This window comes from Oncorhynchus kisutch, linkage group LG11 (genome assembly GCF_002021735.2).
Source record: "Oncorhynchus kisutch isolate 150728-3 linkage group LG11, Okis_V2, whole genome shotgun sequence".
Lineage (NCBI taxonomy): Eukaryota > Metazoa > Chordata > Actinopteri > Salmoniformes > Salmonidae > Oncorhynchus > Oncorhynchus kisutch.
In genome coordinates, this window is record NC_034184.2 from 75,621,725 (window position 1) to 75,635,246 (window position 13,522).

The 13,522-nt window shown below is 45.8% G+C and overlaps 1 protein-coding gene across 3 annotated transcripts in view; it reads left to right on the plus strand.

The window, feature by feature from the left end:
• Positions 1 to 1,777: 1,777 nt before the first annotated feature.
• Positions 1,778 to 13,522, plus strand: part of LOC109899229 (la-related protein 4B) — a 17,922-nt gene continuing 6,177 nt past the window's right edge. The window contains exons 1-6 of one of the 3 annotated variants that reach the window (XM_031835102.1): positions 1,778 to 1,926; positions 4,827 to 4,992; positions 10,911 to 11,052; positions 11,195 to 11,323; positions 11,397 to 11,445; positions 11,542 to 11,678. In XM_031835102.1, the coding sequence (XP_031690962.1) occupies positions 4,894 to 4,992; positions 10,911 to 11,052; positions 11,195 to 11,323; positions 11,397 to 11,445; positions 11,542 to 11,678 (556 nt within the window). In that variant the 5' untranslated portion in view covers positions 1,778 to 1,926; positions 4,827 to 4,893. Of the gene's footprint in view, positions 1,927 to 4,826; positions 4,993 to 10,202; positions 10,714 to 10,910; positions 11,053 to 11,194; positions 11,324 to 11,396; positions 11,446 to 11,541; positions 11,679 to 13,522 lie in introns of those variants that run through there. The other 2 variants (XM_031835101.1, XM_031835103.1) reach the window with 2 other exon arrangements.

The window sequence follows — 13,522 nt, forward strand, 5'->3', positions numbered from 1 at the left end:
GTGTGTGCGTGTGTACACTGCATGTGTGTGTGATTCAGGTGTCCTAACGTGAAGGTGGTGGACATCTACCTATGGACCAGCTTCCTGTTTGTGTTCCTGTCAGTGATAGAATACGCTGCTGTCAACTACTGTTCTATGCTAGAGGAGATGAGACGACTGAATAGAGGAAAGGTCAGAGGTCATTAATTTCCAGGATATTCCAGGTATTCTCTCTACACCACACTGCTCTCTAGTGTTCAGATATGAGAAATTATGACTCCATGAAATCACAAGTTTCTTTCCTAGTATGTTCTATATGATCCACACAGTATATCGAGATGTATTTTATATGTGCGTGTCTGTCCCCCCATTCAGCTCCCAACCTCTTATAACGCCAGCCAGGCCATGGCCTTCGATGGAAGTTTCCACGGCAATGACATCAAGTGGACCCTGTTCCCCATCTGTCAAACTCCCACGGAACTCCATCCCAGAACCCTGAGGACCCCCCCCCCCCCAAACCGAGGGGACATGTCTCCACCGACAACGGCTGGTGCGGCAGAACGTGGACCTGCTACTTACCTACACCTACTTGATCGACTCGTACTCCTCGCATGGCCTTCACTATGTCCTTCCTGCTATTCAATACCATCTACTGGAATATGAACTCCTCCTGAGGGGCCCTACTGAGCATACTACTGGGACCCTACTGACTATAACTCCTCCTGAGGGACCCTACTGATCATAGTGCTGGGACCCTACTGACTATTACTCCTACTGAGGGACCCTACTGACTATAACTCCTCCGAGGGGCCCTACTGACTATAACTCCTCTCGAGGGACCCTATACTGCTGGGACTCTACAGAGTATGGACTCCACCTGAGGGACCCTTCTGAGGATGGCCTCCTCCTGAGGGGTCCTTCTGAGTATGGACTCCACCTGTGGGGCCATTCTGAGTATGGACTCCACCTGAGGGACCCTTCTGAGTATGGCCTCCTCCTGAGGGGCCCTATGGACTCCTCCTGAGGGGCCATTCTGAGTATGGACTCCACCTGAGGGACCCTTCTGAGTATGGCCTCCTCCTGAGGGGCCCTATGGACTCCTACTCTGTGAAAATGTTTACCACTGGGACCCTACTTTAAAATAGTCTAGAACGCACTTTAATGTGTACAATCCCCTGCCCAGGTTGAAACAATAGATGTTCACTGCTTACTATAACCAAGGAATATTAGGGGAAAACCTTCCTATGCTTTATCACTATAACTGTTGAGTGATTTATGTTTTTTAATTTACTTTTGTGGTGAATGAATCGTGTATCTTATTATGTCAGTCATGTACTGTATGTTCAGCAAAAAACATGATTGAAATCTGTCATTTTTATTCATTATTCAAACCTCTCTATCAGCCAACATTCCAGACAGCACCTGTGACCTGCCATAGGCAGCAGATCCGACCATATGGTTTACAGCTGGTCGGACAGTCTTCCTGTGTAGATTAAAACACCACGGCCCGGCGCGAGATATGGCTCGGGAAAACGTACCCCAATCCAGGGAGCAGAAATACATTGTACTCCGAATTGGCCCATCATCCCAATTGTTACACAGAGAAGAATGAACGAGTGCTAATGGTCACAAGCGAGTCGGATCTGCTGGCTACACCTGAAAATAATGCAAAGAAACTCAGATTTGTTTCGAATATAAATGTTTGCTAATTTAAACAAACATTTTTCAAATTCCTCAGATTTTTCGTTAACACAAACGTAACCTTTAAAAATAATATAGATTTTTTTGTTGTTGCTCTAGGTAGGCTGTTGGTGCCCATGGTTACTGAAGTTTTGTTTACATGTCATTTTGGAGGAGGTAGACTTGACGTGCGGTCTGAAAAGCAACACACACGGCTAAACTAGCTAACATCGTATGCAAAGGAGAATATTAGCCAAAATTGGCCAGGTGAGTTGCTTTGCCTATGTAACGTTAGTTCGCAAAGCAAACTGTTTCAATAAGTTATTTGGTCAATGACTGTTAACGTTAGCTGATACATCATTGTTATTCTCACCATATGTTGTGAACCGATCAAAGAAACTTGTCCCTGCTGGTTTATTTTGTTACTGTAATTAGCTACATTATATATGGCTAGTTGGATGCGCACCTATCTAGCTAACTTTGCCAGATTAAGCAACGGCCACTGGGTACTAACATTCGTTGACGGTGACTAACTAGCTAGGTTAATGTCAATGTGGACAGTAAGTAGTTACCGCTAGTTAGCTAACGTCAGCTGTTTTCGCTACAGGGCCAATCAGGGGTGTAATTATTTGTCCAAACCGTCGCAAAAAGGAAAATGAATTTTCCATTGCATAAATACAGCCGCTATATGTCACTCCACGTTTCGTCCCGGTTGCTTCCGTTTTAGAAACTTTTGCAACATATTTGGCGTAATGAATACGCCCCAGGTGAATGAGTCATGTGCTGGCAAGTGGCAGCTCACCATTAGCTAATGCTGGCATGTTTTCGACCTCTATTTTGTAAAGCTTTAGCTATCTAGCTATCTAGTCATTTTATGTAGGCTAGTCACAAAAATTCCCTCGCCCAAATTATATGTAACGTTATTAGTCAAACAAGCGCTCTATTCAATCCGCATCACGGAAATTCGCTTTACAGCGTGATTGAAACAATGCAATGTTGCTGCTTTAGCGGAAACTACATTCACGTTAAACGCATATTTCGGTTCAATCGTAAATAATTTAACCATTTCTATCGCGGGATCTGTAACGCGTCAGTTTTACAGATTGACTAGAGCCCTTAGTCCAAATTGACATGAATGCTCACACAAAACCAACTGTGTCACTGACTGATCTTTCAAAATGTGTCTGCAAATGTGGTGCAACAAGCTTCATAGGCAGGCAACTAACTGTACGTTTCTCATTTCCCTGTACAGAGTTCATAGTCAGCTGTCAGTGTCTGGTAACTTGCAGTCAGATGTCCAGTGCCTGAATTAGTAGATTGTGTCTGTGGCCTGCACTGGTTAAGCACATTCTCCTCTCTATTCATACTGAACAAAAATAGATTTTAAAATATTGTGGAGGTCCTGGACTGGCTTGGTAACACGTGGTCTTCGGTTGTGAGGCTAGTTGAACGTACTGCCAAATTCTCTAAAATGACGTTGGAGGCGGCTTATGGTAGAGAAATGAACATTAAATTATCTGGCAACAGCTCTGGTGGGCATTCTTGCAGTTAGCATGCCAATTGCACTTTCCCTCAACTTGGGACATCTGTGGCATTGTGACAAAAGTTACCTGTTATTGTTCCCAGCACAGGGTGCACCTGTGTAATGATCATGCTGTTTAATCAGCTTCTTGATATGCCAAACCTGTCAGGTGGATGGATTATCTTGGCAAAGAAAACATGTTCACTAGCAGGGATTTGCACAACATTTGAGTGAAATAAGCTTTTTTGTGCATATGGAACATTTCTGTGATTTTTTATTTCAGCTCATTGGACCAACACTTTACATGTTGTGTTTATATTTATGCTCCCCCCACACACAGTACCAGGCGAATGTTTGGACACACCTACTCACTCCAGGGTTTCTTTATTTTTACTATTTTCTACATTGTAGAATAATAGTGAGTACATCAAAACTATGAAATAACACATGTGGAATCATGTAGTAACCAAAAAGTGTTAAACAAATCAAAATATTTTAAAAACTTTGATGACAGCTTTGTACACTCTTGGCATTCTCTCAACCAGCTTCACCTGCAATTATTTTCCAACAGTCTTGAAGGAGTTACCACATAAGAAAAACCCTTGAATGAGTAGGTGTGTCCGAACTTTTGACTGGTACTGTATTGATTCTACACACATGTCGTGTCTTTGGCTATGCCGGATTAAGTTATATGACATGCTATTCTATAAAATAATTTCTCTGTAATTAATATTACCTGATTAAGCTAATCAGGTAAATCATTAACTAGAAAGTCGGGGCACCACGAAAGAATGTTTATAGAGCTGCTATCTTCCGAATAAACTCTTAAAGACCTGGTAATCTTTTACATCAATATTTAATCATCGCCTTGTTTAGTCTCATCTGTAAGTGGTAAATTCTTGGTTATCTTCACGAACCCTGGCTAACAAGTTGAATTAGCAATGCAACATTTGGTTTAATTATTTATTTACTAAATACCTAACTAATCACACAGAATTACATATACACAGAATGAATCATACATTGACGGACCTGGTGAACGTAGCCGATATAGCGAAAACGGGGGTTTGAGTGAAAGAGCGGGAAGACTGAGTAACAAAGGGAGAAGCTATGCTATCATAAATACAGTATCTTATGTATTCTAAATTACCGCCCATTTGAAAAAGGAGAATGTAATAAATATTTACTCTACAACATGTAAAGTGTTGGTCCAATGAGCTGAAATAAAAATCACAGAAATGTTCCATATGCACAAAAAGCTTGTTTCACTCAAATGTTGTGCACAAATTTGTCTACATCCCTGCTAGTGAACATGTTTTCTTTGCCAAGATAATCCATCCACCTGACAGGTTTGGCATATCAAGAAGCTGATTAAACAGCATGATCATTACACAGGTGCACCCTGTGGTAGATTGGTCGTCGATGGAAGGCCGGTTTGCCAGCATGGATCTCTGGTGGTAGAATGGATACTTGGTAGTACCGTCGTCGTGTGGTAGAACAGTTACTCTGTCCGTCCTCTCCTAGCCCACGTCTACAGTCCTTTACAATGAAGATCTGTGAAGTTATTTGGATTTTTACGAATGATCTTTGAAAGACCTGAACCTGAGTCCTGAAAAATGGATGTTTCTTTTTTTGCTGAGTTTAGATATATCCCCCAACCAGCTTCCCTGGTGAGCAGCAGCACACATCCCTGAGAGGAGTTCAGACGTCACATGACGTCAGACCAGGAGTCGGCCGTCCCAGCTGAGCCTCCGGTGCTGCTAACGCGGGAGACGTGGTCACACCACCTCGGTCTGGAGCGTCAACACCTGGTACAGTACTGTCACTGAAGCTCTTTACTCACACACACAGCTTTTGGGGTCTGGCATAGTAGATAACATGTTTCTCAGCTATGTGACCTGACCAGTAAAAACCTCCTAGCTCTAATCATTAGATACAAGACCTACGTTGCAGATTGTTACAAGGATTGTGCAGTTGTTTGTGACTTGATGTGTTGTTCAGATTGTTCATTAGTACACACACACTAGCATACATCCCATATACACCCAGAACTATTTTATCCCTCCTGCTGCTCAGAGCTTCAGTGGGTATTTAGCCATAGAGTCACAGTCTAGGCATGCCTTCTGTAGTGGCCTTGCAGGGGGAGAGAGAGCGAGAAAGTGAGTAAGCCGAATAGGCAAGAGTGAACGTGAACGAGAGAACCTAAAAGGGACAGAGGGAGGGAGAAGGAGAGAAAGGGGGGTGGCTTCCTCTGCTCTTGCATTGGTGCTCGTCTGGCCATGTGCCTATTCTAACTATAACCACACACTGGGGGGCTCTCTTGAGTGGCAGGGACATGTGAGCTCCTTTACATGTGCTGTTCTGGGCAGGGGAGGAGGAAAGCATGAGAAGAGCAGGGGAAAGTGATTGATCGTTACAGTCTTTCCTCTTTCTGTGTGAGATGACCTAGTGAGAGGATCTGGGTCTGAGTGTTGGTGAGGTGCTTGGCTGTTGTAGAGGCTTGTAGTGAAGATGGGTGCTGCTGCAGTAAGGAGCTGAGCCCAGGCCTGCTGAGTGATAGGACCAGGCTGCTTCAGGTATCAAGCCCAGAGGGGCTAGGATGCAAGAACCAGGATGGGTCACATGCTAATGGTCTGGCTCAACATGTATCTGACCTACTGGCTCAACACACTTGTGTGCCAGACGGACCAGCCAAATGGAAGATTCAGGAACAGGAGAAGAAGAACAATGTCATCCAAGACAACGTGCCGACAGGCCCCATGGCGAGAGGTAGCGGCGTGTGGAGTCGGGGGCAACTCAGTCCAGAACACTCACAGGAGGAGGAACCTGCTATTATTAACGCCTCCACAGGCCCCCGGCATGGTCACACTGACCAACACACACATAGACTCCATGGAGGCAGGAGTGCCACACACAAACACTGCCAAGGCCAGGGCCAGCTGTGAGAATGTTCTGTATATGGAGGGTATGGAGAGCCAATTAAAACAGAAGATAGCAGAGAACAGCATGGAGAATTCACCTAGACAAAGGATAGAGAACACCATGCAGAACCCACCCAAACAGAAGATGAAGACATTTTAGAACCTAGCAAGACAGATGGAGAACACCATGCAGAACCCAGCCAGCCAGAGGACAGAGAAGACCATGGAGAACCCAGAAAGACAGAAAATAGTGAACACAATTGAGAGCCCAGTGAGACAGAGGATAGCAGAGAATGACGTGCTTGGGGATACCTGGTTCAGCCAGACCCTGGACCCTGGCCAGGAAGAGACAGAGGGTTGGGGAACCCACCTGGTCAAGACATCCCCAACCCACCAGCTGTATGATGTCAAAGCTGGGGGGATTACCTCAATTTAGTGGCGTATTGATGAGGAATACTGTGTCGTCAGGGGCGGATTGATGAGGAATACTGTGTCGTCAGGGAACCCCTGGGGCGGGGTTTCAGGCCCAGAACTCAGAGCTTCTACAGCGTCTGCTCCATCGACACATATGACCTCGACACTGACCAATCGCAGACAGTGGAACAATGATCCTTTATTCAATCGCACATCGAAGAACCTACAGCTGTCCAATCACATTCAGAGGAACCTACAGCCAATGACCAATCACACAGAGAGAAATCTGCATACGCCTGACCAATGGCACATAACAGAACCCAAGGCTTCTGAACCTATGGCTTCTGACCAGTTCACAAACAGTTGAATTTACACCCATCAACCAATCACAAACATTGAAACCAGCAGCTTTTGACCAATCCTATTGTGAGCCTCCCGTGGCACCAGCTCTGCCGGACCTTCTCTGGAGAAGCTATGAGGACCCTCAGGCATTACGACAGGACAGCCCCATCGCCCCCGGAGACGCCAGAACCCTGCTGTTAACTGGAGACATTACAGCTCCCGACATACTTGAGCTGACATCACGCCAGGGGGAAAGAGGGTGTGGTAAGAAGAGAGGTTCTATGCCCACAGACAAGACAGTTGACAGCAGCCAGAAAATAGAAAATGCAAAGAGGGATTTAAACCTCCATGATACCCCAAACTATATCCCCACCCCCACAGACCCCTGCCCCCTGACCCTACCCTTACAGAGGAGCAGCTCACACCCAGCCCTAGCTCTAGTCCTAGTCCCAACTCCAGCCCCCTGCTTGGGACAGTGAATGAAGCTACATGTGTAGAGGAGATGGAGGGGCGGGAGATATACCAGGCTTTCTCAGTAAGTATGATCAGTGGGGCCTCCCGGATGGCGCAGTGGTTAAGGGCGCTGTACTGCAGCGCCAGCTGTGCCATCAGAGTCCCTTGGGTTCGCGCCCAGGCTCTGTCGTAACCGGCCGCGACCGGGAGGTCCGTGTGGCGAAGCACAATTGGCCTAGCGTCGGCCGGGTTAGGGAGGGCTTGGTCGGTAGGGATGTCCTTGTCTCATCGCGCACCAGCCACTCCTGTGGCGGGCCGGGCTCAGTGCGCGCTAACCAAGGTTGCCAGGTGCACGGTGTATCCTCCGACACATTGGTGCGGCTGGCTTCCGGGTTGGATGCGCACTGTGTTAAGAATCAGTGCGGCTGGTTGGGTTGTGTATCGGAGGACGCATGACTTTCAACCTTCGTCTCTCCCGAGCCCGTACGGGAGTTGTAGCGATGAGACAAGATAGTAGCTACTACAACAATTGGACACCATGAAATTGGGGAGAAAAAGGGGTAAAATAATAAATAAATACATTTTAAAAAGTATGATCAGTGAGAGGCTGAGTGGAGAGATAGAGGAGGAGGAGACCATGCTCAGCAGGACAGTGGAGACCACACTAACAGAGGTATCACCATCACTCATTCAAATCTGACCTTAGACCAGTGGATGTGGAACATGAAGCTGAAACAAAACTTGATCCGTATGATACTACTTCTGATCGCAACACCAAGCCTGACCAAAACATAACCCATGTGCATACTGATGGGGATCATGTCAAACCTCCTGAAAATAACAGGAGCCCTGCTGATGACTCAGAGCTCACTGAGCCCCACCAGAGGGTGCAGCCATCTTCCTCAGGGTTGTGAGGACAGAGCCGAGTGCCCATCTTTCTCAGGACTGTGAGGAGGACGCAGAAAGCAGCCATCTCTCTGAGGAAAGAGGAGGCTCTACTCCTGTCCCTCAGGACCTGCCTAGTGAGGACACTCACTTACCACCCTGTAAAGGTTCTTCAACCTCCTTGTCCCCTTCCTCCTCTGTAGGGTCGGAGGGGAGTGATGGGAGAGTGAGTTCAGAGAGAGGAACTGAACCCACTGACTGCAGAACGCTGTCTAAGGAGAACAGTGAGGCAGGAACACAATGACAAAAGGGCAGAGTTACAGACTGACGACTGTGAAGAAACACATATAGGGGGTGATGTTGTGAAACATGACTGAGTTGTAGAGAGCTCAGAGACACACACTGGAAGTAGAATATCCCTCCCAGAGACATGTGTTGCAACAGCCTCAGTAGTGTGTTTAGAGTAGGGACACACATTGACAGTAGTATAGGGACACACATTGACAGTAGTATAGGGACACACATTGACAGTAGTATAGGGACACATTGACAGTAGTATATGGACACACATTGACAGTAGTATAGGGACACACATTGACAGTAGTATAGGGACACACATTGACAGTAGTATAGGGACACACATTGACAGTAGTATAGGGACACACATTGACAGTAGTATAGGGACACACATTGACAGTAGTATAGGGACACATTGACAGTAGTATATGGACACACATTGACAGTAGTATAGGGACACATTGACAGTAGTATAGGGACACACATTGACAGTAGTATAGGGACACACATTGACAGTAGTATAGGGACACATTGACAGTAGTATATGGACACACATTGACAGTAGTATAGGGACACATTGACAGTAGTATAGGGACACACATTGACAGTAGTATATGGACACACATTGACAGTAGTATAGGGACACATTGACAGTAGTATATGGACACACATTGACAGTAGTATAGGGACACATTGACAGTAGTATAGGGACACACATTGACAGTAGTATAGGGACACACATTGACAGTAGTATAGGGACACATTGACAGTAGTATATGGACACACATTGACAGTAGTATAGGGACACATTGACAGTAGTATAGGGACACACATTGACAGTAGTATAGGGACACATTGACAGTAGTATAGGGACACACATTGACAGTAGTATAGGGACACACATTGACAGTAGTATAGGGACACATTGACAGTAGTATATGGACACACATTGACAGTAGTATAGGGACACATTGACAGTAGTATAGGGACACACATTGACAGTAGTATAGGGACACACATTGACAGTAGTATAGGGACACATTGACAGTAGTATATGGACACACATTGACAGTAGTATAGGGACACACATTGACAGTGGTGTAGGGACACACATTGACAGTAGTATAGGGACACACATTGACAGTAGTATAGGGACACACATTGACAGTAGTATAGGGACACACATTGACAGTAGTATAGGGACACACATTGACAGTAGTATAGGGACACACATTGACAGTAGTATAGGGACACATTGACAGTAGTATAGGGACACACATTGACAGTAGTATAGGGACACATTGACAGTAGTATAGGGACACACATTGACAGTAGTGTAGGGACACACATTGACAGTGGTGTAGGGACACACATTGACAGTAGTATAGGGACACACATTGACAGTAGTATAGGGACACACATTGACAGTAGTATAGGGACACACATTGACAGTAGTATAGGGACACACATTGACAGTAGTATAGGGACACACATTGACAGTGGTGTAGGGACACACATTGACAGTAGTATAGGGACACACATTGACAGTAGTATAGGGACACACATTGACAGTAGTATAGGGACACACATTGACAGTAGTATAGGGACACACATTGACAGTAGTATAGGGACACACATTGACAGTAGTATAGGGACACACATTGACAGTAGTATAGGGACACACATTGACAGTAGTATAGGGACACACATTGACAGTAGTATAGGGACACACATTGACAGTAGTGAGGATCCCCTGACCTTCGGTTACCACGGCAATAACTGTTCTGCTGTGAACTACCCTGGAGACGATGCAACAACTGCAGATTCCTATTTTCTGTCAGGTGTGCTGGGGGTGGAGCATAATCAGATTGATGTTTACACCTCCACCCCGTCTTACCAGATACAGTTTCTGGGTCAGAGGTCATTGACTGTTACCACAGAGACAGGCACTGTGGGGCTTAGAGGTCAGACTGAAGAGCGTGGCATGATGGACATGGTGTCAGAGCTGCATCGGGCCTCTACCCCTCTCCCTGGATGCATTTAGGGCCAGGGCTGCAAGAGGGCTGTGTAGGATGGGCCTAGGGTATGGTGCCCAGCCAGGGTGAAGGCGAGGAGGGCTATAAGGAGGAGCAGCCCCATAGATCCATGGCCTACATCACCTGCAGCACTCTGCTGCCCCAGGACTCTTGTCTCTGAGAATACTACCCTCACCACCAGCCTGTGAGTACTTCAGACGTGTGTTTCTGTCAACTGTAGGGATGAGCAAACGCACATCTCTATTCATGTGAGTTAAAAAGTTCTGTTCTGATCACGATTGACCCAGTTGAGACCTGGCAGGAGCAGAGGAGTACACACACACCATAGAAGTTTTCTAGTTTTTGAAGACACTGACCTTGGGTGTGTGTGTTCCCTTGCAGGAATCCACCCCGGTCTCTGAGCTGAACCCAAACGCTCAAGTATGGGCCAATCACACACTTAGCCTGGACCCCTCAGGCCTTGTCTACACTGACGCCCTCCAATCATGGCTGGCGGTGACCAGTCACCTTGACAACCAGGAAGGTAAGCATGCAGTAGTAGAGTGAATATAAAACAACGCCTAGCCCTTAATCCAGAGGGGGAGGCAGCTACTGGGTCTGCTGCCTTCTTCTTTGGCTTATTTTAGTGTCTGTCTAGTAAACGTCACTACCTGATTGGTCCTCAGGGTATGAGCAGGGATATGACCTGGAGGAGGTGGGCGAGGCTCAGCTGGAACCGGGCGGTGTAGAATTTCCGGTGGTCACCATGGGAAACCCGTCAGCCAATGGCCTGGTCCAGGATAGCTGTGTGTCAGGTACCAACATTACTGGCTGGTCAAACAGATGATGTCTGATACAAACATATGTTTTTAATGTTGTTGCTTTCAGAGGAGCTCATGGCGCAGCTGAAGACCTCACTGGAGTCCTGTCTGTCACGGTACGTCTGTGTGATTGGTCAGTGGGCAGCGAGGGTCGTTTCTGATTGGTCAGTGGGCAGTAAGGTTTGTTTTCTGATTGGCTGATGTCCCCTCAGGGAGAACCTGGCCAATGACCTCTACCTCGTCTCCCAGATGGACTGTGACCAGTACGTTCCCATAGCAACGCTTGCCAACCTCGACCACATCAAGAAGCTCAGCACGGACTTGGAGCTCATCTCTGACGTCCTCAAGTGTGAGTTAACTTAAGTTTTTGTTTGTGTACACCAACGGTCAAAAGTTTTAGAACACCTACTCATTCAAGGGTTTTTCTTTATTTTTACTATTTTCTACATTGTGGAATAATAGTGAAGACATCAAAACTATGAAATAACACATATGGAATCATGTAGTAACCAAAAAAGTGTTAAACAAATCAAAATATATTTTATATTTGAGATTCTTCAAATAGGCTCCCTTTGCCTTGATGACAGCTTTGCAACCTCTTGGCATTCTCTCAACCAGCTTCACCTGGAATGCTTTTCCAACAGTCTTGAAGGAGTTCCCACATATGCTGAGCACTTGTCGGCTGCTTTTCCTTCACTCTGCGGTCCGACTCATCCCAAACCATCTCAATTTGGTTGTGGTCGGGGGACTGTGGAGGCCGGGTCATCTGATGCAGCACTCTCCTTCTTGGTAAAATAGCTCTTACACAGCCCGGAGGTGTGTTGGGTCATTGTCCTGTTGAAAACAAATTATAGTCCCACTAAGGCCAAACTAGATGGGATGGCGTATTGTTGCAGAATGCTGTGTTAGCCATGCTTGTTAAGTGTGCCTTGAATTCTAAATAAATCATTGACAGTGTCACCAGCAAAGCAACCCCACACCATCACACACCTCCTCCATGCTTTACGGTGGGAAATGCACATATGGAGATCATCCTTTCACCCACACAGCGTCTCACAAAGAAACGGAGGTTGGAACAAAAAATCTCCAATTTGGACTCCGGACCAAAGGACAAATTTCCACTGGTCTAGTTTCCATTGCTCGTGTTTCTTGGCCCAAGCAAGTCTCTTCTTATTATTGGTGTCCTTTAGTAGTGATTCCTTTGCAGCAATTCGACCATGAAGGCCTTGTTCACACAGTCTCCTCTGAACAGTTGATGTTGAGATGTGTCTGTTACTTGAACTCTGTGAAGCATTTATTTGGGCTAAAAAAGTCACAGTCCATTTATATTTTCCAATGGGGCTATACATTTGGATGAGTTTTTTTTCTCACCTGAGTAGACTCATTTCACTGCCCAAATAAAATGAAACCATCTAGTGTTCAGCGATATAACAACACATTGTCTAATACAGGTAGCCTAGTCAAATAATTAACATCCAATCACATTAACCGTTACTCTCTCGCGGGAATTCCACTAACAGGCCATATGTAGTAGCCAAACGTAGCTGCTGCTCATGTTGGTATCTGTATTGATGGTACAAAAGCCATAATAGGGAGACATAGAGGAGTGGAAACAGTTGCTGCCGACGCCACTTGGGTACACTGCAGCATCCAATGAGAGGCTCTTGCTGCCAAGGGAATGCCTGACAGCTTGAAAGACGTTTTGGACACTACAGTGAAAATGGTTGACTTCATTAAAGCAGGGCCACTGAACTCTCATGTATTTTGTGCACTATGCAACGATATGGGCAGTGACCATGTAACGCTTTTACAACATACAGAAGTGTGCTGGTTATCAAGAGGTAAAGTATTGACATGTTTTTTTTTAGTTGAGCGACGAGCTTAAACTTTTCTTTATTGACCAGAATTTTCACTTGTCTGACCGCTTGTATGATGATGAGTTTCTCACACGACTGGCCAATCTGGGTGATGTTTTTTCTCGCCTGAATAATCTGAATCTAGGATTACAGGGACTCTCCGCAACTATATGCAATGTGCGGGACGCAATTGAGGCTAGGATTAAGAAGTTGGAGCTTTTTTCTGTCTGCATTAACAAGGACAACACACAGGTCTTTCCATCATTGTATGATTTTTTTTGTGCGCAAATGAACTCAAGCTTACGGACAATGTCAAATGTCATATAGCGAAGCACCT